This window comes from Marmota marmota, unplaced genomic scaffold (genome assembly GCF_001458135.2).
Source record: "Marmota marmota marmota unplaced genomic scaffold, marMar, whole genome shotgun sequence".
NCBI lineage: Eukaryota > Metazoa > Chordata > Mammalia > Rodentia > Sciuridae > Marmota > Marmota marmota.
Window position 1 is genome coordinate 2,297,402 of NW_026000001.1, and position 13,145 is coordinate 2,310,546.

Consider the following 13,145-nt stretch of genomic DNA (forward strand, 5'->3'; position numbering starts at 1 on the left):
TTCTCCATCTTTAAAATGCAGGGGTATTGGCTTCTAAAGGAACTTGCCCCCCCCCCCGCCCCACCATGTAAATTTAATCAGCTTGCAATTAACTTGAAATTAACTGCAAATGCCTTTTAATGGGAACCCAGGCCCTGAATCCTCTTCAGAAAGGGAACCTCAGGACTCTGTGGACTCTGGGCTTCTGTCCCAGGAGCAGTACTCTGAGACTTCACTGAATATGTGACATGTGATGTCTCTGAAACAGTTACTTCAGAGTGAGCTGCAAAATTGTGCCTCCCAGTGTATCCAGTTTTTCTCTTACAAATATTTGTTCAAGAGGCTATTGCCTATTGCATGTGCGCTAAAAGTTGTCACCCAGTAATGAATCCGTTCCTTCTCATAGTTTATGCCCTTACCAAGGAGAAATGTCATGCAATTAAGTGTTCTAGATTATTTTCAGGGAAGTTGTGGCTGAGTGATATGTCTTGTGCCTGTGTGAGTATGCATCTGTGGGTGGGTGGGTAAACCAGAATTGTCAGATGACCCGCTTAGTGTAGTTAGACCTCCAAATCATAGCCATGGTTTTGTTTTATCTGAAAAGTAGTTGTGTATCCTTTTCTCTAAAACTTCTCTAGAGGGTTGAATTTTTCCATTGTAAATGCATTCACATGTTAGCTCAGTGGCACACTTTGTCTTAGGAGACATTATCTAGGCACAGTTTGAGAAGCTAGTCGGGTCCCAGGGTTGGGAAGTCGGCATGATTGTCCTCTCCCATCCTATGGGTCATTGTACTGATAATGCTTTTCTTCTTTTCTCCAAAGATCTTCCCGACGATGTCAGGGAGCGATGGGAGACATTCTGCACAAGCTCCTTAGGAGAAACAAACAAGAGGAACACGGTAGATCTAGTACGTTTTACAAGGTTGCATTTCTATTTGTTCTTAGTGCTCTTAAGTCTTTCCCATTTATTCAGAAAAATGTAAAAGATCTTCCATTTGGCCCAGTAAGCACAGGCCACAGATGAGTATATATCTCTCTCTTTGGAACAGAAGTCAGTATTTCTTGCTCATTGTCTAGTTGGCTCCTAATTACCTGCTTTGGATGACAAAAAGGCTCTAAAAAGCCACCAATTTCTACTTCTCATCATTTCCTTCCATACCCTGCTCCCTAGGCACCTCAATAGCAGCCTCTGCCTTTTATTCTGTGGGGTTTGTGTCTTGTTTCGGGTAACCTTTGTGCTTAGAAATCCTAAATATTCCTGTGGGTGTTTTCTAATGTTACTGAGTTTACTCTCATTTTTGGTAATTTCCAGTGGGGGAAAATTTTGTACATGACTTTGAAACTCTAGCGCTAAAACCCTTAACAGAATTGGTACTTTATAGCCAGGGAATAATGGCACTGATAATTTCTTAAAAATTATATTGGACTTTGGAATGTATTTTTGTTTTTTTAATGCATTAATTTTTAAGGTAAGTATTGCTTTGTTTTTGCTTTTAAAGATAACTAAAGCATTTTCTTTTGTAAGCATCTGCCAACTGATGAGGTGGCAGCCTTGACCTAGGAGTAGTGCTGTCCAGCATTTAATTTGTCATTTGAAATTCAGGTGTATTCTTAAATTTCTAGAGTATAATAACACCTGAACTGTTAGCTTTTCAAGTATCTGGTAGCCCTGTCTGTTGAGAACGTAACTGAAAGACAAGAGGGAAGCAGCTCTGAAAGTAGCTGAGCAGCCACGAGCTGACCCATCTGGGGCCACACTCCCTCAGGGGTCTGTGCCTCTGACTCAGTGGACTGCCTGACAGATCTGGTTAGCCTTTTCCAGACTTGACAGTGGTAGGGTAATTGCTTTTTAAGGTGGATATAGGGGTAGAATTAGGAAGTATGAAAAGTTGTAAGAGTTATGAAGTAGACCTCACTATAGAAAGAGAGCTTTGTGGGACCATTTAATTAAAATGAGCCCAAGGGCTTAGTGTTTCTATGGGAGCTGCATCCCATCAGAGAAACTGAACGTTCATGCTGATACTCTGTGGGTTGTCAAGTAAAGGTTAAGGCATTTTTGTAATTGTATTACCATTTTAGTTAGTTTTGGGTTCCTTTCACTAATCAAATTGATTCAAATAATTTAAGCTGGACTAGTTACCAAAATATCACCTGTGTGTACTAGGTAGTCAGGGTTTTTTTTGTACATTAAAATTATCCTCCAGTTCTGTGAAATTAACCATTTAATTTTAGAGGTTCCCATATTAATTCCTTATTAACAATGCAGGCTAAATGGAGTCTCCTTTAAGGGGATTTTTTTTCCTTGTTATCTTATGATAAAGGAATATTTAGAAATGTTCTGATTTTGTTTGGGAAACTCTTTCTTTTAAAAGTATCCTTTGAATTACTTCAGAAGAAGAAGTCAAAAGTGTCCAGTTAACTTGTTATCAGGCTTTTTAAAAAGACTTCCATCTTGGGTGACTCAGCAGATTCCTCTGGTGAGCAGTTCTGTAGTAAAGGAGGACTTCATTGTAGTCCAGACAACACTCCGACCCCTCATGTCGCCAGTGAATCTGCCGTGTGAGTATATAGATGCGTGCATGTCCCCATGGAGGGCACAGACCCACAGCACCCAGGACAGGTTCAGCCCCTTCTGAGTCAATCAGTCACAGGCATTTACACCTGTGTTGGATGGAAGGTCACCGTGAGCTCCATCCACCACTCAAACTGGAGCATAGTTCTCCTTTGCAGCATCATACTTGGCCTACATGTAGATATTCAACATAAAATGAAGTAGGGAGAAGTTGCCTGTATAACAGATGGGTCACATTTGTGGAGCCCTGCTACATTGCTAACACTGTAATGAGTTAGCCCCACTCTCCGATCTTGCTGTCTGTTGAGACAGGTTGGTCTCCAGACCTCTTCAATTCTTTAGTCCCAGAGCATAAGTCCTTCCTGGAGGGAATTTTGCTTTGTATTGTTCAAGGGCTGCTGATCTTCCAAGTGTTTGAAGATAACTAGGTGTTAATCCTAGGTCACTAAGGACATTGTAATTGCCTTCTCCAGACTATGTTTTTTGCCCAAAATGCTTTCTAGCTGTTATCTTTGTGGGGTTGGGCACTGTGGGAAAATAAGGTATTGTGAATTAGACTGTAAATACAACTTGATAAATACAGGAGGCTTTACTTGCCCAAGGAAAAATAACAAGGAGAATGCCCACACATGAAAGTACTGAAAAAAGCACTTGCCCTTCTAACATGTTCATCATGGACTTGGCAGTTGGGTAGTGGATTAAGCAAGTGCTATCTCTTTCCAAGTAGATAGATCACATCTACTGCCTTTGCTTAGTTGATTTTAGGATGGCTCACCAACCTGCCTGGCGTTTATTTCAGCTTGAGTTCATATATAGGTATGTTGCCCTGGCTGGTTCTTATTTTTCTGTTCACAAAAAGGATGCACTCATTTATATACTGCATACTTACCTGTCATGCAGGGTCCTGGCCCAAGGACCTTTTCACTTATGTAGCTGTATCAGCCCCCAGCTATGGTTGCTTGTACTGCAACATTTTAATTAAACCCTGAGATAATTGAAGTGCTTTAGTCTTTCAACCCCATCATGCCAAAATGTGTGCATGGTAGATTCGTACACTGTCATTATGTTTTTATGTTGGGGGGTTTCTGTAAATTTTGTGTTTTAATTGTATGCAAGGACTTCAGTGTTTTTACTAAGCCCCCAAACTATAAAAATCGGCAAGGATTTAGATAGATAATGAAGGAAGTTTTTTACTAACTTCAGAAAGTTGAGTTTCACTCTCTGCTTCTCTCCAATGGGGAAAGTATTAGTCCTTTTTTTGCCATCGTTGACAGTGTGTGGAGGTGGTGTAGAGAGATTGGAGCACATACTGTGACTTGCCTGGCAGGAGGTTCAAGTGGAAGCAGGAGCTGGTGTCACCAGCCTTGGGGTGGGCAGATGCTGGGCCTGCAGTGGGGCTACTCGAGTGGTGAGGAGATGAGTCTGAGCTCCCACTGCTCACTGATGGGTCTCAGAGCTTCATTGTCACATCGTGCTGGGGTTTTCCTTGGCAGTCCTCATGAAAGGCACCTATTTAATTTTTCTTCTAACAGTTAATAAAGCTAAAATTTTTATCGTGAAAGATGGCAACACCTCAGAAGCTCTCTTTGCATGGCAGCAGCAAGTGGGTACTTCACTTCCAGTAGTATATCAGTGTGGCCTGAGTGTTGGGCACTCATTAGGTTTTTGTTGTATTTTTTTTTTCATTAGTGGTTGTTGATATCTGTTCTTCAGAAAATGTTTGAGTGCCTTCTGCATGCCAGGCATGGAGGGTAACAGTACTAAGAAGATTGGCAAGGGCCCTGCTTTGAAAGACATAGATAAGAAATGAGTGAGGTGCACAGTGTCATCTGCATATTTCAGATGACAAATGCTCAGGAAAAGCAAACACAGGGAGGGAGTTAGAGAACATTTAGACAGATGTGCAGTTGAAAATAGATGGTCAAGAGACTGCTGGTTCCCAGTGCCCATGCGCTGGTATCAGAGCACCAAGGGAGAAGATAGAAGACAGGAGGCCAGAGAGGCACTGAACAGCCAGAATGTGTGTACCCTGTTGTCCACAGTAAACACCTGAGATTTTATCTTTTTTAAAAAATTTTAGTTGTAGATGGACACAATACCTTTGTTTTGTTTATTTAGTTTTTTCATGTGGTACTGAGGATCGAAACCAGCGCCTCACATGTGCTAGGCAATTGCTCAACCACTGAGCCACAACCCCAGCCCTGGGTTTTTTATCTTAATGAAATGAGAATCCATTAGATTTTGAACTAAAAAGTGATGTGATTTGATGTACATTTTTAAAAGATCACTGTGATTGCTGGTTGAAAAGAGTTAGGAGCAGGAGACTGGCCAACTGGCTTGTTAGCATTAATCCAACGGGTGGGTATGGTGGTTCACTGATAATGGACTCACTGTAATTGTCTTGCATTCACGTTAATGGGCTTGCTGAGGAGCAAAGGGATTGTGAGAGATGTCATGAAGGTGGGGGGCAGATGTGAGTGGCTGCAGGACACACCATGACCAAAGATTTTTAGCCAAGAAGAGGAGTAAAGGTGGCACTTGCTAAGATGGAGATTTCTCAGAAGGTGTGGTCCCACAGTGCAGCTGAGTACCTCTGTCATGTGGGAGCTGAGTGGGGGAACTGTTTAGGATTCTGCATAGCAAGTTTTCCCCCAGGTAAGCTGTGGTCTTTCCAGTCATTCTGTTAGTACATTCAAACTGAATGGCTCAGGTAGACTCACACCCTCCCTCAACATGACAGAAAGGTGTGTGCATAGTGTTGCTGTAACTAAGAGTAACTTGCTGAGGAAAACTAGTTTGCTCTTGGGGAAGATCTTGTGAATAGAACTGTGAGGGTGTCACTGGATCTGGCACTTAGTATTTGTTCTGCAAAACTTTCCTCATCTAAATTGGTGAGCTGATGAACTCTGGTTTTCTGGTTTAAAAAAAAAAAAAAATCCAAGTATGAAGATGTATTGCATCCTGCTTGCATTGAGACAAGACCCAGCTAGGAGCAGCCAGTGGTCTTGTTCTTCCTCCTTCAGTGCGTCTGGCTTGTTCTATGAGTTGTTCTGTTTCTGTGCTCCACCACGAAGTTGCACTTCTCACTGCACGTTGGCTGAGCATGATATGCGCCCAAGGCGCCTCTGAGTCTGCTTGACTGCAATTGTCCCGTAGGTGACAGCTGCCTGGACCAAGCAGCATCCCATACCATGGGCTGGGTTTTCCTGGCCATCCCGTCCTGTTTCCCCAGCTGTTCACTAAACTTGCTGTGGACTCAGGCAGGCACCCTTCGTTGACAGCAAACTCTGCCTCTGATTTCATCAAGCCAGACTAACAGTTGGAATGCGAGGGTTTTATACCTTTGGGAGGGTTGGGGAGAAGGGGACCAGGTCACTGCAGATATCAGCTTATTGCAGCTACATTTCACTTGGGCTTAGTGTCTTTTTACCAAAGATGGTCAGACAAAGCAAAAGGAATAATGTAATCTTTAGGCATTGATTTACTGAGAATTTCAAAAGCCATTCTTCCTACAGACCTATGTGGGAGTGTACACTGGGCTTCTTGAACCAGTGTGAGAGCAACTTTGAAAGCAGACCAGGCCAGTCTCTGTAACTCCAGGCTGTTAGACATAGTCTTAAGAGTTGGCAGGTGTCTACTGCTAAGCATAGTGTCATTCTCTGCCCAAAACACTTCTACAAAAAATACAGGAGAGAGAGCTCATCATTTCTAGAATTTTATAGACTGTTCATATTTACCACTTGCTGTGTAGCAGTTACTATTATTAATTCTGTACTTAGTCATTTGTATATCTTATTTCTAATTGTTAATACATTTTCCCCTAATTTTGTATGACTTTTATGAATTAATAAAAATCACTTATCCATGAGTTGGTGAGCACATTTGTTTTTCCTTAATTTCTGAGAGTTGATTGTGCATTCTGGGGTCTTTATGAGCAAGCAACTGTTGACTCAAAATCAAAGTTAGTGTTTATGGACAGTGCTTTTCTTAGTGTGGGCAGGAAATTCAAATTTAAGTGAAATAGTTATTATATTTAAACCCCACCTTTTTAGTGGTTCATTAGTAATCCCTGGGGATTGCAGTTTTGCCTTATAGGCCTAAAACATCATCAACTATTTTCGTATTTCATCTGCACCATTACTTCAGCCTTTCTTATTATCATTTAATTGGCAATAATTATTAAAGTAACCACTTAAATGGAGTGACTCGGCTCCTTGTTGTATCTAATTCCTGGTGATGCTGGTGATGAGGAGTGAAGGAACCAGAAGTGGGCCACAGCAAGCCAGGAAGCCAAACTGCGTGTCGTGCCCTTGCTGGTTGGGTGGGTTTGACAACTTAACTGTTACTTTTTTTTCTGTTACACATTGAGACAAAAACTAAATGTGATTTTTTTTTTTTTTCCGTAAAAATGCTGATGCAAATGTCCAAAACTTTCCTATGTTAAATAGTTTTTTACATTTTTATGCATATAGGTTACAACCTGCCATATTCATTCATCCAGTGATGATGAAATTGACTTTAAAGAAACGGGTTTCTCACAGGATTCCTCTTTGCAGCAAGTGAGTCATGCCTAAAGCTTTGCTCTTTATTTTTATTTTAAATGCTTAGTTTAGTTGCCATTTGCAAATCACCTTGGAGTCAGATTATGTATTAGAATGTGATTTGGGTTATTAGTTAGGCAAAAGCATTTACGATAGTGAGGGGTTGGGTACGTGAAAGGTAGGTTTATACTGATTTATTTCTAGGGAATGTTTCTTACGTGATAACAGTGAGTGAATTTTCAGAAAAGTTGAATGATGCACTGTAGAGCAGCAGTGCATGCCTTCTCATTAACTGAATAGTTAGCAAGTCATATCACAAATGCGTATTACGCAGACCTCACAATAAGCGAGTTGTTGCTTAAATAGATCCATGTAGTAGAGACTTGTCGATAAGAATAAAAGAAATAAGACTTGAAAAATTTAAGTAAGAGTGAACTTTCACCAACATCCCTGCACCAGATGACTCTTTAAAACAATTCCCTGTTAATGGTATGTTTCTTTAAGTGCGATATTATAGTAACATACATATGCAGTTTTACTTGAAGTAATTCCTTGCCACCTCTATCCTTCTGCCCCCCAATTCGACTCCATTTATCAGCTGCTTTTAATTTGGGAGGAAAAGCAGGATGTAACTAATAAAGCAACAAATGATTTTACTTTCCTGCTGGTTATCAAGTTTGGGAACTAAAAAAGAAGCTGGTTAGCAAGTGATGAACTGTTTTATGGGGAAATTGTCCTGAACTAGGACTAGATGGTCTTGGCCTGTAAATTGCTTTGGTATGACAGCAGAGTTAAGGAGACACTTTCCCCATTCTGCACTGAATATTGCTTGGCTTCTTTTTTCTCAGTCTCTAGGCTTCGTCTTTTACCAGGGCCTGGAAAAGCATCAGGGGAGAGTTCCCTTGTCTTTTGGCATGCCTTTCATGTTCCAGTGTTTCTGAGGCTAAGCAATCGTTTGGTTTTGATACAAAGGTAGTTTAGCATTCACCTTTCCAAATAGATCTCAAGTGGCATGTCCACACTTGGTTGGCCTCCCTGTTGCTTGACATGGCTGCCCTTTGGTAGCCTGTCTTCTGAAGTTAGAGCCAGGGAGTAGCAGGCCTACAGGGAGCACCGTAGAGCATCAGTGCATGCCTTCTCAAAAAGTAGCACCTTGCTTTCATGAAGCACTGATCAGCCAGGTTGGCCCACTGTGGCTGGTTGTGAGGCCTCATGCCTATAAGCAGTCCTGTCTTGTCCCCAGAATTCTCTGGTATTTACCCCAGGAAGCTCTTTAATAGTGATCTTTCTACTGAAGCACCTGCAGAGTATCAAAATAGTCAACCAGTCATGAGTGCTGTACATTGCTGTACCTCTGGAATGAAGCTTGGTGGTACTAAATGTAAATTGTCTTGGTCGGATGCCTGAAACATCTGTTTTAAAATATGCTAGTAAATTTGGAACTCCCAAATTCCAGAATTAAGAAAAAGGATACCCTGAACTGTTGTTGTTGTTGTTTTAATGGTGCTGGGAGATCAAACCCCCAGGTCCCAGCACATGCTGAGCATGCATTCTACCCCTGAGCTATGCCCCCAGCCCTGGAATTCCAGCTACTAATTAAATGTAGAATTGATTAATTTTAGGCAACTAGAAAGTGAGTTTGCTTATTTCTCATGATATGTGATTCCAGAGTCATAATCAGTTCTGAAGAGTTTTCTAACTTTTGTTTTGTTTTGTTTTTACTGATGCTGACTTGTATATAAAATAATCCGAGTCATAAAACTGACTGAAACAGCCCTCACCTAGTTCCTGCCCAGTCTTGTGAATTTTATTCACACCTCATAAACCTCTAGAAATAGAAAGAGTATCATTCTTTTCAGATTGACAGGCTTCCATAAGCTTTTCTTTGTATAAGGCAGCTGTGGGTCATTTGAAAATAAGAAGTAGGATCAAAAGCATTATTTATTTAGTCATTTATGTTGGGGAGAGTGCAAGTCTAGGTTAATTTGATATTTCATCATCATTATCATTTTAAACAGAATATTAGCATGTGTAGCAGCTTAAAATTCTCATTCACATGTGAAGTTGAGCCTTTTGTAGCCAAAGCCCCCAGGTGTAGAGAGCCCAATGAAAGTCATTTTGCAAGTGAAATGGTTATTATATTTAAACTGCACCTTTTTAGTGGTTCATTAGTAATCCCTGGGGATTGCAGTTTTGCCCTACAGGTGATGTTCACATGTCACCTTGTGAATGCCTCACAGTGTCCATGCTGCTGCCTATACGGTTCTGGGAGAGAACCTCACCCTTCTATGACCAAATGCTGCCTTCCTGGTAGAATGACATTCTGGTTCTTTAGCACATCTTAAAAGTACCAAGCATAAGAAATAATGGCTATAATTCAGAGGAGTTGGTTTCTTTTTGATTTAATGGATGTGAATGTTGCCTATCATGTTTACGTTTCATATGCCCAAAGTTCAGTTTGTCACCCAGAATTTGTCCCCCATCTTCTGCTTTCAACCAAATTCCCAAGGCTCAGTTTTCGTTTGCACTCTATGCTTTACCCCATGCTACAAAGCCACCTCTGCAAATATACCATGATTGACTGTCCTGTAGCCAGCTGTCCACTAGCCCCATGCCCCCATGTGCTCACATAATGTCATTTCCATAGGCCAGAAAGGGGACAGTGTGGAGGTGTGTGTGAACAGGGTGATGGTCTTGTGTGAGAGGCAAGTGAGGTTTGGGGTTCTCTGTATCTAGCAAACAAGATGCAGCGCTTTCTTTCTTTCTTTTTTTAAAATACTTTTTTAGTTATACATGGACACAGTATCTTTATTTTGTTATTTTTTTATGTGGTACTGAGGATTGAACCCGGTGCCTCACATGTGCAAGGCAAGCGCTCTACTACTGAGCCACGACCCCAGTCCCAAGATGCAGCTTTTTTTCAGACCTAAGCAAAAGATACTTTCCAAAGCCAAATATAAGGTTTGTTTTTTAATTACCTTCCATCTGGATTATCTCTGCCATAATTCCCTGCCACCAGAATGAGCCATCAGGAGTTAATTGTCAGGGCATTTCTGTAGGATGCATCTGCAGGTTGGACTCAGGGCTGTACTCAGCTGTGGACCCTACAAGTCAGTTTGACTCGGTCATGGCTGCCTCCTTCCAGAAAGTAGCCACAGAGGTGAAGCTCAGGTCAGCCAGCCACCCCTCCCGGGGCTGGCCTGTGGGGGACGGCACCTCTGTCCACTGGGCAGCACACACATTGGTTGGTATGTGTCCTGTTGGTCGTCTGGGTTAGAATGAGGAGGTGGCACTTTTCTTGGTGTGTCGTCGTTCCTGACTCGCTGTTTCTGTCTGCTTCCTCGGGCGTGCGTGAAGAGCGTAGGCACTTTCCATGGAGCCCATTAGAGCATTCCCTCATTGTTCAATTAAGAAAGCACACATGAGCCTGGCACCCACCTAGGTAGTGACGTGAGGAGGCAGAACTCGCTTCTCCACAGGCCTCTGACGTCTTAGGCTTTCTCGAGTGCTTTCAGATGAGCTTGAGAACTTTCTGTCCTTTACATAAGGTAGGTAGGGTAGAAGTCAATTCTGTCTCACACTCTGCCCAGCTTCTGAGACTTCAGTCTGTTTTTTAGAAAATGAACTGTCCCTGAACATTTTGTTTGTAGGATCATGATATTTTTCATCAGTCGTTTTTGCTGTGGTGGATTGGGTACCCCAGGGATGGCAGGGAGGGTGGGTGGGTGGTCGGTGCTTGTTGGGTCTTAGGGTAAAGTTGGTGTGCCATGAGATGGCTGATGCACCTTATAATTTCAGACTAGCCACCAGATCACTTATCAGACCTCTCCCTAAAGATGATTGACAACAAAAGACAGTGTGGTCACTCAGCATTTCTCACAATGGTCTTGTGCAATAGAACTAATTGTGAACCAAATTTCAAACATGTTTGGCAAAATGTGTCTGAAATTATTTGATTAAAAAAAAACACACCAACTTTTAAAGCCGTATGGCTATGTACATAAAATGATTTCTAAAACACAAATGGGCAAATAATATGTAGAATGTCATTAGAATCATTATATCACTGTCACTGGTCCTGGGGTTGCCAGGCCTTTTCTGATTATCAGATGCAACAAATGACGTCCAATTTTATTGACCAGTTTGGCTTCAACGATGAGAAGTTTGCAGATCAAGATGACATTGGCAAGTGAGTATGTCTTCCTTTTGTCATGTTCACTGCCTTTCTCTGTGAGACCTTTTTATGATTGTGATGGATGCTCTCCCTGGTGGCCCTTTAGTTTCAGCATATCCAGCTTTAAGCTTCAGACACCCAGGGCATAACATAACACCCCAGGAAAGATGCACCACCCCCAGGGCTTGAGCTCTATCACAAAGTTTGTTTTTTTGCTAGATTATCATTCTTCTGGGAACCCATGTCCTTATTCTGTTCTTCTAGGTGGTGTTAAGTAGAATTCCCCAAGTAAGTAGTCCCTGTGCCTCATTTTCTATCTGGAGGCGTACTCATGAACAGGCTGAGCAAGGCGGTATGACATTCCCAGTATGGCTGGATTGGCAGGGGCAACTTTGCCCTGCGTGTTTGCTCTCAGGGTCTCATCGTAGGGGACTTTTGGATTCTTCCTGGCAAGAGCCAGACAGTTGCACCACTCATTCTGTAATCAGGATGAGAGAGAGTGAGTGAGAATTATAGGTATGGGAAAGAATGAGACAATAGAACATGTATAAGTGACTCACAGGTGCAAATCAGTGCTCTAGCCTCTGACCTTGGGAAAGGACAGCTCTCTGTAAACAGCATTTTGGAGATAAGTTTTAGAGCTCACTGAACAGAATTGAAGCATGTAGGATTTGAATCCTGGGGGGTGTTGATTGTGCCATGAGCACACAGTGCCTGCTGTGTGGCCTTGGCGGCAATCGGTTCTCAGTCATTTGTTGAACTGCAGCCAATGGAGGCTGTTGTTTGTTACAAATTGCAGTTTACAGTATATGAGAAGCTAAAATATTTTTATAGCTTCTTATGTGCCATAAACACACAGTATTGACACAGTGGAGCAGAGGTTCCACTGTAAACAGCAGGCTTTGAGGGCTGTCGGCTGCCTTAAGGATTGGCTTACCTCAATCCAGAAAGAGCGAGAACTCTCCTGGAGAGTTACATGTTTAGTCCAGGAGCTTTTACCCAGGCTTGTAACCCCCACCTCACCTGAGAGCCTTCAGACCCCTACTTGACCTGTCTGGACTCAAGGAGTGTTACTTAGTAGGAATCCAGATCTCTTTAAAACTTGATGCTTGGAATAGCAATTGATTAGAACAGATCTCTTAAGAATTAAAAGCTTCATCTGCTCAAGAATTGCATTTACAGTTTTATTCACTGTGAATGTTTTCCTGCCTCCTCTTTTCCTGGCTATGCTTTTGGGGATTGCCTGTGATTGGTATGGATTTAGCTGTAACTGGAGAAAGCTTGATGCCTGACAACATTTCTCTACTTTTTCAGGTTTTAATGTAGTTTTTCTTTGCAAGTATCTTTTTTCTTGATTGTATTAGTATGGTTCATGGAACTGTGGTTGTTACCATGATGTCAAATTCTTTGTTGGAAGGCTTTTAGGTTTCCTAGAGGCTATGTCTCAGATTTCCATCCCACCCCTGGCATCCTTGATGCCAAGAGGGGTGCATAATTTATACAAGAAGATTGTTTTGTTCAGTTTTTCCTTTAGAGATTTTGATGATAATGTGAATGCTTTGAATTTAGGAAATTTCATGAATACCGATTCTGGGAGCCTATAGATAATTAACAGTTTTTACACTTATATTCTTTTTACAGTGTTTCTTTTGATCGGGTGTCAGACATCAACTTTACTCTCAATACAAATGAAAGTGTAAGTATGAAAATTTCCTGTTGCGAGTAACAGGGCACATGAAGGGTGGAATTGGGTTTTGTTGGAGCCCGGGTGTGGTTGCCACATGCACTAGTACCCTCTATACTCCTGGAGCCCACAGATCAGATTGACGTCACACGTGTCACCTACTCTAGAGGGCTGCCTAGCCCTGCGGGTATGA

The 13,145-nt window shown here is 41.9% G+C and overlaps 1 protein-coding gene across 37 annotated transcripts in view; it reads left to right on the forward strand.

Annotated features, from left to right (window-relative positions):
- Ppp6r3 (protein phosphatase 6 regulatory subunit 3) overlaps positions 1 to 13,145 on the forward strand; it is a 142,836-nt gene that overhangs the window by 91,298 nt on the left and 38,393 nt on the right. For 17 of the 37 annotated variants that reach the window (XM_048807788.1, XM_048807810.1, XM_048807787.1 and 14 more), the window contains 4 exons: positions 804 to 889; positions 7,026 to 7,112; positions 11,186 to 11,283; positions 12,910 to 12,964. In XM_048807788.1, the coding sequence (XP_048663745.1) occupies positions 804 to 889; positions 7,026 to 7,112; positions 11,186 to 11,283; positions 12,910 to 12,964 (326 nt within the window). Of the gene's footprint in view, positions 1 to 803; positions 890 to 2,449; positions 2,541 to 7,025; positions 7,113 to 11,185; positions 11,284 to 12,909; positions 12,965 to 13,145 lie in introns of those variants that run through there. The other 20 variants (XM_048807803.1, XM_015503278.2, XM_048807784.1 and 17 more) reach the window with 8 other exon arrangements.